At 33.6% G+C, this 15,000-nt stretch overlaps 1 protein-coding gene across 1 annotated transcript in view; it reads right to left on the bottom strand.

Moving 5' to 3' along the window:
• The window catches only part of LOC144968923 (polyphosphoinositide phosphatase-like), a 22,824-nt gene that overhangs the window by 4,967 nt on the left and 2,857 nt on the right, over positions 1-15,000 (bottom strand). Inside the window, exons 4-15 of the mRNA XM_078907780.1 lie at positions 14,509-14,665; positions 12,678-12,728; positions 11,926-12,272; positions 10,633-10,767; positions 10,064-10,164; positions 8,937-9,099; positions 8,180-8,277; positions 6,343-6,476; positions 5,639-5,755; positions 4,816-4,951; positions 3,530-3,588; positions 1,401-1,567 (exon numbers count right to left, since the gene is read on the bottom strand). Of these exons, the coding sequence (XP_078763906.1) occupies positions 1,401-1,567; positions 3,530-3,588; positions 4,816-4,951; positions 5,639-5,755; positions 6,343-6,476; positions 8,180-8,277; positions 8,937-9,099; positions 10,064-10,164; positions 10,633-10,767; positions 11,926-12,272; positions 12,678-12,728; positions 14,509-14,665 (1,665 nt within the window). The remainder of the gene's footprint in view (positions 1-1,400; positions 1,568-3,529; positions 3,589-4,815; positions 4,952-5,638; positions 5,756-6,342; positions 6,477-8,179; positions 8,278-8,936; positions 9,100-10,063; positions 10,165-10,632; positions 10,768-11,925; positions 12,273-12,677; positions 12,729-14,508; positions 14,666-15,000) is intronic.

The raw sequence follows: 15,000 nt of genomic DNA, 5'->3' as shown, positions 1-15,000 counted from the left end.
TGACAAGAAAACGGAAGTTATAAGTGGTGGGATAGAGAGGATGCTTTTTTTTTTCGCTCTGCCTGTTTCTATTTTTCTTTTTGGTGAAATTTCAAAAGGATAAGATTTTGTATAATTTACTTAGTTTTATACATCTAGTCAACGTCTATGCTGAAGAAATATTTCTTCTTTGGATTCATTGGATTTTAAAACCCTAAATTAATATTTATAACTTTACAATAATTTTTGAAAGAATATTAATTCATTTACCAAAGTCAATGGGAAACTCATTGGAAACAAAGTAATCCAAGTGGAGCAAATCACTGTGTATCTGAAAAAGGTATTCTCGTGTATATGAGAAATATCAATGAAAGCAAGGCCTCTGGGTCAGATGGCACATCAGCTAATTTTAAAAAACCCATTCTGGCTCCCATCTATACATTCCTCTACCAAGTCTCATTGGATCAAGGTCCAATTGCTCAAAAGTAGAAAGATGTCCACATAACTCCAATATTCAAAAAGGGAGACAACCTCAGTGTTGAAAACTATAGACCAGCATCTCTCTCATTCACATCAGGCAAACTGTTGGAACATTTTCAGATATGTAGCAATATAATGAAACAGCTTTATTGCCATAACATGCTGACTGATATCCAACACAGCATATGCAAACATAGTTTGTTCGAGTCACAATTGATCACAACTTTAACGATTTTGCCAATACAATTAACAGAGAAGCCAGGCAAATGCCATTATGATGGGTTTTAGCAAAGCCTTTGATAAAGAACACCATTAAAGCCTCTTGAACAAGCTTGATCATTATGAGTTCTCAAAAAACCACCTCTACTTTTTTCCCTGATTTCCTCTGACTAAAGGAAACTTGAGTTCATTCAATTCTGATTTAAATTATACTGTTGGAGTAGATGCAACATTGTGAGGCAAAACCTTCCTCCTCCTAAAAAACTTGAACCTTTAAATAGCGCAATATTAACTAAATGTTCTCAAAGCACTAACAAGGGGCCCAAAGCTAACAACAGCAACACATAACGGGTATGACAAGATATAACGCCTGTGAAGAGCTATGTTACAACCAGATTCATACAACAAGAGATGAAGTGAGCAGAAAAGTGCCAGAAGACAATAGAGAATAAAAAATTTTTCGCGGCGGTGATGGGGTTTGAACCTGAGACCCCACTGGTACGACAACTCCGCCTGGCTGGTGAGAGCATGACTCTACCGTATGAGCTATCCATGAACCCAAAAAAATTTGTATCAAACTCAGGTCATTCATTACTAGAGGTCTCTCTCACCGACTACTGGAGACCGTGGGTCCAAAACACAACCATCGCGAAGTTACCTGGCCAGCAGTTAAGCTTAATAGCCAATATTCTCAACACAAACATATATCATCTGACACTAACCTGAGAAAGCATTGCTGTAGTATCTGGACAGGGTCTGCATGATGTCTCGACTGTGGGACGTCCACGGTGAAATCTTCCGATACGTTTTAATACGATGGACCAACTGGCTACCTCCATACTGAAGGGCGAGTGTGTCTCCATGGTCTTCATATAGCTCTTCCAGTAATCTAGGATTGTAAGAATTAACTTTTAAACATTTTGTAAATCCACGCAATGACATTAGAGGATAGGTTTAAAGAAATAAGAAGAAAAGACAAAAAGAAATATATAACGAGTTCCTAACAATGGAGTCAAACAACATACAATAATGATGATAACAATGATGATAACAATGATGATGATTATAATGATGATAACTACGATGATGATAATGTTAATAATATGATGGTGTCCGGTGAGTGAGCACAACTGGTTTCGCTCAAGGCCACACTGACCTTCAACGTCCATACCATATTTTTTCTATGAAGCACACAATTCCTTTTAAGAACACTCCTTTTCCTGTATTCTCACAATAACTGGTAACTAGTTTTCCCTTTCAATTAATATTAAAGTGACTGGTCCCTCCCATTCATTGCCTCAAAATCATAAATAGTCAAGAGATAGTCTGTCATAAATGGTCACTCTATGCCTTTAAAAAAATTGAGCTTTTATATAGCGCAATATCCACTAAATGTGCTCAAAGTGCTTTACAAGGGGTCAACAGCAACATTTAACATGTAGGACGAGACCTGCTGCCTGTTAGGCGATATTACAATTTTTGGGACAAAGACAACGCTGTTAACGGCCAGGTACTCATTTGACACCTGAGTATGGTGAGAGAATGTGAGTAAAGAGTCTTTTCCAAGGACTCAACTATGTGCTGAGTGAGGCTCGAACCCAGGACCTTCCGATCGGAAAGCTAGTGTCGTACCACTAGATCACATATGCCTTGGTGTTGATGGTTTTATCATCTGTAAAGGCACACCTCTAAAACTTGTTGCTGTTTGTGACCAAATTACATTAGCATGGACTACACATTTTTGGTATAATTGATTTGAAATCCATTTTGGGTTGGAAGGGGATATGGGCTGAATTAATGTTCAACATTTATGTGCAATTTATTGTGATCTTTAAAGCTTATTGTTTGACGCCTCTACACCGAAAAGTAGAAAACAGTAGGGGCTGCCTGAAGCCGGTGATTGTGAAAATACTAACACGAAGAGTGAAAATGGAGATGCTTTGTATGGGAACAAAACAGAGCAGTACAGAACAGAACAGAGCAGAACAGAGCTCTGTTCTGTTTTTTTTCCCATACGAAGCCTCTCCATTTTCACTCTTTCGTTAATATTTTCACGCCTCTACACCGTGGTGCTGTTTGTGACCAAAATACATTGGTATGGACTACACATTTTTGGTATAATTCATTTGAAATTCATTTTGGAGTGGAATGGGGCTGATGGGCTGAATTATTGTTTAATATTTATGTGCAATTTATTGTACTCTTCAAAGCTCATTTTTTGATACTGGTAGTACAATAAACACAATAGCAATTATGATTTTGGAAAACAACAATTATTTTGTTTTTTAATTTTAAAAAATTATATTCTTGCGTTCAATCAGCTATCCCCATAAGCACAAACCTCTGTAAACTACTAACATCGACATTATTTGTACGAACTTTTCCATTGAACTAATCTAAGAAGTCAGTGTAGATAGACATGCTAGTTCTAAAGAAAAATGACATTTTTCTCTTCAAAAGCAGACAAAATTTTCTTTGTTTAGTCCAAAGACTACTGTATGAAATCTAATTTTAGAAGGCATGGAATTCTATAATGACACAGGATGAATGTGGCTTTGGTCACTTTAACCCCATCATTAATTTACATTTTTCTTAGACAAATTCTGTGTCATTATTAAAGCTATTGTTTTAAAATCTTAAATGATGGTGGCAGTTGAATAAAAAATATGTACATTCTAATCTTATCTTAGATTGAGCAATTGAGTACATTTTTTTTTTCAAATTTGAAAAGGTCTCTAAGGAGAGCGGACAAAAGGGAGGTACAGGACTAGAGTTGAGGAAATTAAAAATACACAGTTGTCCTTCATCAAATTAAACAAGTAAAAGTAAATAATGGAAATAATGAGTGTACTTGACACAATCTGTATCAAACTCCAACTGTGGTCTCTCCATCAACCCCATCGCATACAACTGAAAGGAAAAACAGATGGGAAAATGTCTGTCATCTCAGTTCTACATCAAGTATTAAGTTGAAAAATATACGAAAATATTTATGAATTGTAAAAACGTTAGGAAAAATTATATACCTACTTGTAAACAAAAATTACAAACATTATCTGACAATGTCTATCAATAGGGAAGAGAGTTGTGGACGGTGTAAGCATTTGTATTCAGGAGTGATAATTTTAGAAAATTGATGTGCAATATATAATAATAATTTTATTATTTTAATATTTACCACAATGTTGGAGTCAGTCTACATCGATGTTTCAGGCCTAATCAGCCACCGTCAGGACTGTGTGTTACATGAGTTTGGTTTGTATCCAACACGATTCATTTTAATAATAATTTTAAATATTTTTCTTTGATGGAAATAAGATAACAATATTATGAACAGAATCTGCGGTGCAGTTGAGCGGACTAAAATGTATCCAAGCAATGCAGCATCAATGCTGATGGTGACAAAAATTGAAAAGGAAGTAACATTTTTAATTATTGCTTTTAAAGCCCCATTTTTACTGCATTTAACCCCCACTTTTAGAGCAATCGAGATGACAAAATATCATTGATACTTTAGCTAATTTCTGGAGAGTGGGAAACTGCACCTACAAGTTCCACCAATACACATAAAGTTTCTCTCTGCCAGTGCATTTTATTGGGGAAGTGTAATTTTTTAAAAGGGAAAAATTCGTCCTCTGACAGATTTTATATCGTTGTTTTAAAAAACAAAATAATAGAATCTCTTGAACCACAGACTAAATTGGTACCAAAACATATAAATAGGTATCTACAATAATGGTCATAATTTTAAGAACAATTAACATCTAGATCAAAACTGACATAGATCTTCAATACAGTCCTACATTAACTCTTGTTCTTCGTCATTTCACCCTTTCCTGTGTCATAACAGAACCCACTCTAAAATTTTTCATTTACACAATTTGAACAAAAAGATGATATAATGACTTGAATACCCTTCACTTGCCTTTCACTATTATATATCATAGCTTTTAACTCCTTTTTTTAAATCTCTGAGGCAAAAGCTCTAGCTTGCATTTATTTTGATTGATACATCTTAGACTATTCAATTCTTTCGAGGATGCATCTGTGTAGTGTCATTTAAAGTTAATCTTATTATTCATAAAAAGATATATTTACTAATTTAAATGATATAAATGACCAATTGTTCAAACTGACCTGATATGCTAAAGCACTGCGTCCCATTGCAAACTGTGCAGTATTCGTCCTGTCCAGACAATCAACACAATTCGTCCTCACAGCACCCGTCTGACGCATTCCATTTGGTCCCCATATACCCTTCAGACATTCTAGTCTGGTGATTAAAAACATTCATAAATAAAACTTTTCATCACATTACAGACTTTTTAAAGAAGAAATGAACTTTCTCGTCTACTAAATTTTTGAAGTTAAAATTACTTGGAGAGAAAACTGACAGGGCCAGTTTAGAATCCCTGACAAAACAAAACAAAAAAAAAACCAAAAAAAAAAAAAAAATCCATTAAAAAATTCCCAAAACATGAAAAAAAAGGAAAATTAAATTTAAAAAAACAAAACAAAAAACAAACAAACTCGGACTTAGATCCGAATTGCCACTTTGACAACAAAAAACTAAATCAAAAGTAAAGAAGAATGCAATGACATTTGTTATACATGAATACTCGATCATAATGCTAAATAGATGCACACATTGAACAATTACGTTGGTTACCTTATCGTTGTATGAAATAACAATTTTGTATGATAGATTATATGTCCTTCTGGAAAATATGTGTTTTCTCTTTTAGCACATTAAAATCAAAACCTTTGCTCAAAAAAGAAGATAAATATGAATACAAATATAAATCAATTATGTACATTTATGAAGCTCATTTACTTAAAGTGTTTTACAATGATTCCTTCATTTACAATATCATAACTTATATATCATAATTTTTTGTAATTTAAAAAAATGGATCCATTTAATTCAAAACAAAAAGTCAAGACAGATTTAGTGACTCACTCGCTGTCCTTCATCAAATATTGGGCTTGTGGTGGTTGGACCCTGAGAAAGAATCCAGTTTGCTTCAGACAGTAACGGGCAATGCGATTTAGTCTTAACATCACATCAGCATCTTTCCTGAATTATATTAAAATCATCAAATTTAAGAAACATGTAATGTTTCACTATACATATTTCATACAATAATTATTTGAATGCTTTTCAAGAACCTCTGACTGGGCATAAATCATCAGCCAACTTTATCTAATGTGCAAAAGACAATAATATTGTGTAACTTCTTTACCTCCACATTGTAAGATCTTGTTACAACAAGATTATAAGGCCTGAGATCATTGGAATTTAATGTCGATATAAAACATGAATTCTTTCGAAGAGCTCAAAGTCAGGATGTTGATTAAGATTTAAGTTTAGTATCACCATAAAAAGTTAAATGCCAGTCTGACAGTGGCTGTCCATTTCAAAACTAGAATGCTTTCTGGCATATGACTTCAGTTAGCCAACTTACTATCTGCAACTGTCAAGATTTTGCTAAGGAGCAACGCTAAAGCTGTCCACAACCCAAAGAAAGAAGAAAGAAACGACTCGTTCGGGTTTCAATTTCAATGTGACTGCTTAATGACTGGCACTTAGTCATAAAAATATTTCTCTGACATTATTCCAAATAATGAACTATGAAATCTTATCTATTATTTCACACTACCCACCTCTTGTTAACTCTTGCCATGTCAAAGCCAATGTATTGCATCTTGTGCTCAGCAGGCAGAAACTGGTTAAGGTAGTCTATTGTGTGGACGTAATCATCACTCAAAATACTTTCATGCCTCTTTTTTTCTCTTGTCTGCAGGACAAACGAAATAAAATATAATTCCAAATATAAGACAGGTAAAAGTTTAGATTTATCTTGCTCAAAATTTTTTGCGTGACTTAGTCGCCTTGTGATATGAAAATCCGCTTCTGACTGTGAGTCCCTAGTTCAAGCCTCTCTGTGAACAGCGTAAATTTGAGTCCTTTGAAAACACATTATCTCACTATACTCAGGTGTAAATGAGTACCTGGTCAGTAATAACATTGCCTCTCTTGAAAAATATGTAAAAGTGCTGTATAGGCATCATATCTTGTTCTACATGTTAAACGTAGTGGTTGGCTTAGGATCTCCTTTGTGAACATATTTATTGGTAGATATATAATAAAAGTTCACATTTTTTTTAAAAGTTCCCTTTTTGTTACAATACCATGCATTAAATTTCTCAAAAAAATGTTTGTTTTTTTATTGAAAAGCCACCAAACAGCATACCCCAGTTTTATTGTAGCTGAGGAATGGACATCATAAAAAAAAAAACAATAAAAAAACAAAAAAGCATATGAACAAGAGCTTATAATAATGCACCATGATTTGTTAAAAAAAAACAAAAAACGTTATCATATGAGATAAAGGCATAATACAGTACAGAGTATATATATATATATATATATATATATATATATATATATATATATATATATATATATATATATATCGACAATGCTTATATTGACTCTATGCTTACATCAGCATGATGCCAAAGACCCATTAATTTTTGTTATAAAAGATTAGTAATAAAAAAGACCTCGTATATCAACATAAATTTTACTAGATGACAGTTATATCGACATGGCAATCTATCATTATCGGCAATAATCAGTCTAAAGAAAACAAGAATACAATTTACAATTGGTTACAATTTCCTGCTTTTATGTGAAATACAGTATCCAATGAAAAGGCAGGTATCCCGCTGTGAGGTAAAATAACTGCCATTGAAAGTGCTATATTATTTTTCAATCACATCCCGTGAATTGAACCAATACAGCCAAACTGCTTTCATCAATTGTCTTCCACAAGATCGAAGAAATAACCACTCGTGCTGAGCATTGCAAGCCACAATGTCAAGAGCTTGGAAACTTTTTTGAAAGGCTCAGCTCTTTGTCTCCCTACCACTTGTCACAATGCCTGAGGACTACATTGTCGTTGATCAGAGGCACCCAGTGTCTCCCTACCACTAAATTTGGAAGCTTTATAACTTTGGCAACACATATACATATTATTGTTATCTTCGACAAATCAAAGTATCTAATCAGTCATTGACAAACTCCTTATTACAATAAAAGTATGCAAATGAACTCACGGAATGATTAACTTAATTAACAATTTTTTGTTTTTGTTTGTTGCTTTAGGTCTCTTCCAACACAATTGAGGTTATATGAGAGACCGCTGAAACAAAAAAACAAGCCATCTAACAAAAATAGTACAAATGTCAATCAAAATCATAACCTAAAGATATAAGCTAAATTATAAATAACCAAGAACAAACAGGCAGAGGATTTACAGGAAAAAAAATATCCCCTGTCAAAAATACAATCACAAACCAAAGAAGCAGGATAGGCTAGTAAAGAGAAGAAGAAACGACATCACTATCGGATCGTACACCCATGCGAACATCATAGGTATATGATTCAAGGGTGATGCTCCCATCCAACCACCCGCAACAATTTTCTTCTACTTACTTTGACCAAATTGAACACAATAATTGGTGACCCATATCGGTGTAACATCTCATTGAAATGCATGCCAGCTGCACTACAGTAGGGATCTCTCTGGTCCACTGTTGAGAATAACGGAAACATTTGAACATTCTTAAACTGTTTATTCATGTTAGATAAGAAAAAAGTAGTCCTTCATAGCCACAAGGCCCATTTAGCCCATGTTTGCAGCAGATTCTAAAGCATTAAAAGGATAGTGACAATTTATTGCCATCCTCTGGATAGGATACCAGTTAAATACTTTCGACCAAATCTTATAGACCCAACAATCACTAGTGATCTTATGGTAATGAAGGACTACTTTTAATTGTCTAAACTGATAGTGTAAATCATCAAAGCAAAGTTGAATTGGTCGAAAAAAAAAAAAGACCAGATGCCTTTTTTAAAAAAAAAATTTTTCACTCAAAATTGATAATTTATATTGTAAAGTGCCTAGAGCTTGTGTTTTACACGAGAATGAGCGCTGTATAAGACCCATTGAGCTGAGGTTTGCACCAGATTCTAAGCATTAAAAGGATAGTGAAAATTTATTGCCATCCTCAAATACTTTCGACCAAATCTTATAGACCCAGCAATCACTCCTGGCCTTATGGTAATGAAGGACTACTTTTAATTGTCTAAACTGATAGTGTAAATCATCATAGCAAAATTGAAAAGGTCGAAAAAAATAAATAAAAGACAAAACAAATAAATAAAGGATTATCACCACTCTATCACATACATGATATCGGAGGTTTCGGCACCATTTTGGAAATATCTTGTGACCAGAACAAAGGGACAGATCCTCTGTGTTGAACAAAGGATGAAACTTTGCCTCTATCAAGACAAGTAACAGCTGTATCTTGTACAATCTGCTCTGTCTCGATTTCATTTGCCACATAACCCTGGGAAAAAAGATGTTTAAAAGATTATGCTAAAATGCTAAAACAGATATGAAAGATAATTTACTTCAAATACCGACAAGGTATAAGGCATAATTACAAAATATATTTGACTACATAATCTCTATGGCACAGAAAGGAACTTTTTAAATGCTTTATTATTTTCTTATTATATCAATTAATCCCTACAATTATCCGCTATATATTGTGAGATGACGTGCTCAAACCAAAATGTGGGACTCAAATCCAATACTCTTTGTTTATAAGGTGAAGACTTGGCTTTCTGTCAAGAGCCACCCTTTCAAACCAGGACTTAAATGGATATATATCTGCATCCACATCTGCCGCATAATGGCGGCCCTCATTGTGAAGATTTTGACATGTTACAATTTGAATAAGACTTCATTTTTGAACACATGAAGACAAAAATAATTAGGTAGATGAATCTATGACAGAATGTGTAAAGGAGATGAAAAGATGGCTTTGCTGAATGACGTCATGACGTGACGTGCAAGAGGAGGTGAGAAGGTTTCTAAGTTTGGAGCTGATGTGATGTCTTCAGGAAGTTTGTACCAGTCTGCAATAGTTCAAGGAAAGAATGAGAATTTCAGGTAGTTTGTGCTGCTAGAGTGTAGAATGAAACTGTTTTCATGACTTGTTCTGGTGAAACCTGTTGGGGTTTTGATGTCTGTCTTGGAGATCACTATGAAAGTGTTTTAACTTGTACATCATCGTAAGACGTGCATTTCTTATCCTCAAATAAAGTGGTTGTCAGCGAAGCTCCTTTATCATGTTGTCTATATTTGATGTAATATTGTATCATATATGAAATAGAGAGCAATAAAACCAACTTGAGATGAACAATGATGAAAACCAAAACTAAATATCAATTCTGCAAAACACAAATGGCCGACAAGAACTTTGATAACAAGTGAATTGCCATATCATAGGATATTCATACCCTTACCTCTAGATTGGTTCCTCTTTTCAAAAAGCGAGTACCAGCAAACTTGTTTGATCTTCTTCCAATCAGAGTAATATACAAGGATTTTCCAAACACACAAATATCTGAATGTAGTTAAGGCTGTAAAATGTCATCCATGGAAATAATGACCTAGTTCACCCACCTGAGGAGGGTCTGTCATAAGACGCATTATATGATTTGTTTTAAATCCCTAATCCAAAGACTTTTTAACTTAAATAGTGACATTAAAAATTCATGCAAGTCTATTAAGGTCATTTATGCATTTTTGGGGGGTTACGATGTCTATTTTATTTTTGCAAACAAAACTTATATCATGAATGTTAATGAAAAAAAAAAGAAAAAAAGTTGCTTCCTTCATGAAAATCCAGGAAGTGAAAGTCTACACTATTTGGTATGACGAGGAAACATACCTTCCAGCTGGTATCAAGCTTTTAAGTAATAAACATGCACTACAAACTTCCAGGAAAGTCTTCAAGCTTTTCTTTTTCTTTTGGATATTTCCTTCAAAAGTCACGGGGAAATAAAAAGAAAAAGAAAAAGGCAAAGGATACTGTTTTGTCCAATGAATCCATGAATGATGTAGAGGATCCAATCTGAATGAGCGCTATTTTCAAACCCTTTCAATAAATGGTTGTTCCATACAAATTTACGATTCGGACTGTTCTTTATACCATACACTGCTTTCCCTAGATTTAAAAAGAATGAAAGCAATTAATTTGAATTATGATCACCAACATTTAATTAGTAAAAAATTTCTTTTACTAACAGAAATGAGACAAAACGAAAGACGTTTCAACCATTTATTTTGTCCGTCAGGAGACAGCAGACAGTTACAAAATTACAATTAAAACAATTAACAATAATAATAAAAACATGTTTCAGAGGATTCTTTTAGCTGTCCCTACCAAAGAATGAAAAGTCATTTGTTATGTCTTTTTTCTATTTTTCAAAGCGTTTTCACACCTTGCATCATTATTTTCTATATTAGGCACTTATTCTACCTTAAATTGATGGCCATCCAAACTACTAATCATTTCAAATCAGTCTAAAATGGGTACAAAGAAATGACTTCATCAGCATTTATAATACACTATATATAATTAAGTAATCAGACAATATAATATCTGTTCTTTGGTCCATCGTGATATTATTTTTAAAAATAAATAAACAAACAAATAAATAAATAAATAAATAAATAAATAAATAAATAAATAAATAAATAAATAAATAAATAAATAAATAAAATTAAAATCAATGTCCACAATACAGCACCAGGCCATAAGAGAAATAAATAAAGGAATGTTTTTATACAATTCTTTTTTCCGCTATTTTTTGTTTATCTCAATCTCTTGTGAAATTGTATTTCATATATTATGTTGACAATATTCAATATAATATGTGTGTATGAACATATCGATAATATAAGACAAAAATGGCATTAAAGGTCATATAACCTAGTAAACCCTTCAACATTCACACCATATAAATAGAATTTTATGTGAAGAGTCCAATGAGTACCTATTCAAAAGTCTGATAAACAACATTTTATGATCTCATTTGGAAACCAAATATTACAGTCTATATTACAACAATGTCAGTTAATTATGTTTGGACATTAGACTTTCAACTGTAAAGAAAAATAAAGTGAGTAGATGTGACTCGTATATAAGGGCACAACACAAAACAAACAACGTTTCGGCCCCTGGCCTTCATCAGGAGACAAAAAACACAAACACAAATATATAAATTTACAAAATATCACATTTCAACTGTACACATGAAGCATGAATGGGTATCAAATGTATATTTAATGATCATCAAGAACAGAATGAATAAATAATTACCCTTCTTCTCCTTTTCAGCAGGGTATTCTACAATCTCAGGAGTGTTAGGCGTTGTAGATGTAAAATCCTTCAGCACCTCATCCTCGGTGATCGTCCCATTTTCTGCAAATGCACGGCTGTGAAATTCACGTACTTCATCCTGCCATAAGGAATCCAGTTTGGATGAGGACAATCGCCTCCTTGGCTCCCCTAGACAAAGGCGGCTACAACTTGGATTGTTTTTACTTTCAAAGCTGCCACTGGTGTTTCGACTATTTTTAAATTCAAAGCCTGCCTTGTTACTTCGTGTGTTGTTGATAACGGGTGTCATATTGTATTGAAGGGTGTGAGTGAGATCATAACTATAACTGGTTATAACAAAATGGAGAGAAAAAAATAATATATAATATGTATTTGTAAATGACGACTAATTATCAAGGAGGAAAACAATGATATATTATTACCATTAACAAAAACAAACACAAAAATAAAGAAGAAAAAAATATAAATAACAATAATAGCAAAAGAAAAATGAAATCTAAATTCTTTCCCTTTTTGTTGTTGTTGAAAAGTAATTTATTTGAAAAGCATTTTCTAGCAATAAAAAAAGTCACAAATAAAATTATTCTTATATTCTCTTTATCACGATCCATTTAATTTTCTTTGGTCAATTTATATCTTTTAATCATAAATTTACAAGCAATACTTAATTTTTTTTTTAAATAGAAGAAAAAAAACCCCCAAAAAGATCCAAACCAAAAACATCATGGTACCTGAAGTAAAAGTTGCTTGACAGATCCACATTTTGAAACATTTTGACATATCTGATGAAGATATTTGTTACAGTATTTTATTAATAATTAACAATCAACAAACTCATTTTCATTTCACAATATAAGCAGACCAGCACCTCCCTTTCAATAGCCTTATTGTTAGCTGACTTTGAAACATATCGAGTTACATGCCCATCATATCTGCAATACTGTGCGGCTATGTGGTCTAATGGTATGACACTCACTTTCGGATTGGAAGGTCCTGGGCTCGAGCCTCGCGTTCGGCGCATAGTTGAGTCCTTGGAAAAGGCTCTTTACTCACATTCTCTCACCGTATTCAGGTGTAAAATGAGTACCTGGCCGTTAACAGCGTTGCTTTGTCCGAAAAATTGTAATATCGCCTAACAGGCGTCATGTCCCGTCTTACAAGTTAAATGTTGCTGTTGACCAGGGACCATTTGTAAAGCGCTTTGAGCACATTTAGTGGATATTGCGCTATATAAAGCTCAATTTAAAAAGAAATTTTTTTTATCTTAACAAAAGTGAACTCGTGGTCTTAAAATGACTCTGATTAGCTGGGTATACACCTGCCAGTGCCATAATATTCACTATTAAAATAACACGGCATTGATAACTCAACTGTACAGTGTCTCATATTGTAACAAAATCAAGTGATGTTGAGCACGGTCAATGACAACGATTGCTAAACTCTGGCCCCAGTGTTGTGTCTTTGAGTATGGCAATTAACACACATTAATCCACTCGACTCTGTCATGAATGAGTACCTACAGAGTGACAGATACTGTAAGAGTGCTGGTACGAAAGGATAACTTACAGGTGATTTGCAATGTATGAAATAGAAATGTTGTTCTTTATGGCCAGCTGGGGTAATAAATGCAGGACTGTAAATGTTACTACAAGAAGTAGAATTTCCTGATCTGGTTTAATGAATTTGTCATTCCTTCATGAGATTACAACTTTTTTACATCTGGGCAATATGTAAGCATTTATTCAACATAGAGATTTTAATAAGACTACCGAGATTTCACTTCTAATATTTTTGTTGTATTCGTAAAAAAAATAAATTTAAATTTATATGTTGATAGTGATAGTGTTAATCACAGCAATGACAATAGCGTTCAAATACAAAACAACAGAATAACACGGCAGAACCATCTTTGCATCACACCCTGAAGGAACCGGGTTCGGTTTTCACCCACTGAGCACTGTATGGCTTTGAGATCATTACATCACCCTTGCTCACTTGAAACCATGAGCAGTGGCTGAGCCCTTGAATATTTCAATCTTCCCTTGATACAGGACTAATTTTTCTGTGAGGGTGAAAAAGGTCCCACCCATCAGGCTGTGTGACCTTGAGCAAGTAACCTCATCCTAGCTTATTTGCAGCACTGAATTGTGGCTGACCCATTAATTGTTTCAGTCTTCCCTTGTGCGGCTATGTGGTCTTGTGGTATGACACTCGCTTTCGGATCAAAAGGTCCTGGGTTCGAGCCTCACACTCGGCGCATAGTTGAGTCCTTGGAAAAGGCTCTTTACTCACATTCTCTCACCGTACTCAGGTGTAAAATGAGTACCTGGCCATTAACAGCGTTGTCTTTGTCTGACAAATTGTAATATCGCCTAACAGGCAGCATGTCCTGTCCTACATGTTGAATGTTTCTGTTGACCAGTGACCCATTGTAAAGCGCTTTGAGCACATTCAGTGGATATTGCGCTATATAAAGCTCAATTTAAAATTTTTTTTTTAAACATACCCTAAAATCAAATTTCCCCATGGGGACGAATAAAAAGGAATTTCATTATTTATCACCTGCTCTCATCCGGGTGGTTAAGCCTAACTGTGTCATTTGGAATGTACAGCATGGAGGTGTCTTCAATCTTGTACACAGTGTGGTGTCCAATCATGGCTGCCTTCTTCCTCTTGGTGATTAGAATCATGTAATACCCTTCCAAGAATCGTACAAACCCTGAGTTTAATTGAAAGATTGAATCAATACAGTGATACAGTAATGACAAGAATACGACTACTAATGATAATAATAATGATGATGATGATGATGATGATGATGATGATGATGATGATGATGATGATGATGATGATGATGATGATGATGATAGATAATAATAATAATAATAATAATAATAATAATAATAAATAATAATAATAATAATAATATAATAATAATAATAATAATAATAATAATAAAATAATAATATATAATAATAATAATAATAATAATAATAATAATAATAATAATAATAATAATAAATAATAATAATAATAATAATAATAATAATAATA

Source organism: Berghia stephanieae, chromosome 3 (assembly GCF_034508935.2).
Source record: "Berghia stephanieae isolate SIO BIC M18660-M18661 chromosome 3, UCSD_Bste_1.3, whole genome shotgun sequence".
Classification (NCBI taxonomy): domain Eukaryota; kingdom Metazoa; phylum Mollusca; class Gastropoda; order Nudibranchia; family Aeolidiidae; genus Berghia; species Berghia stephanieae.
This window is presented reverse-complemented; position numbering and strand designations above follow the sequence as displayed.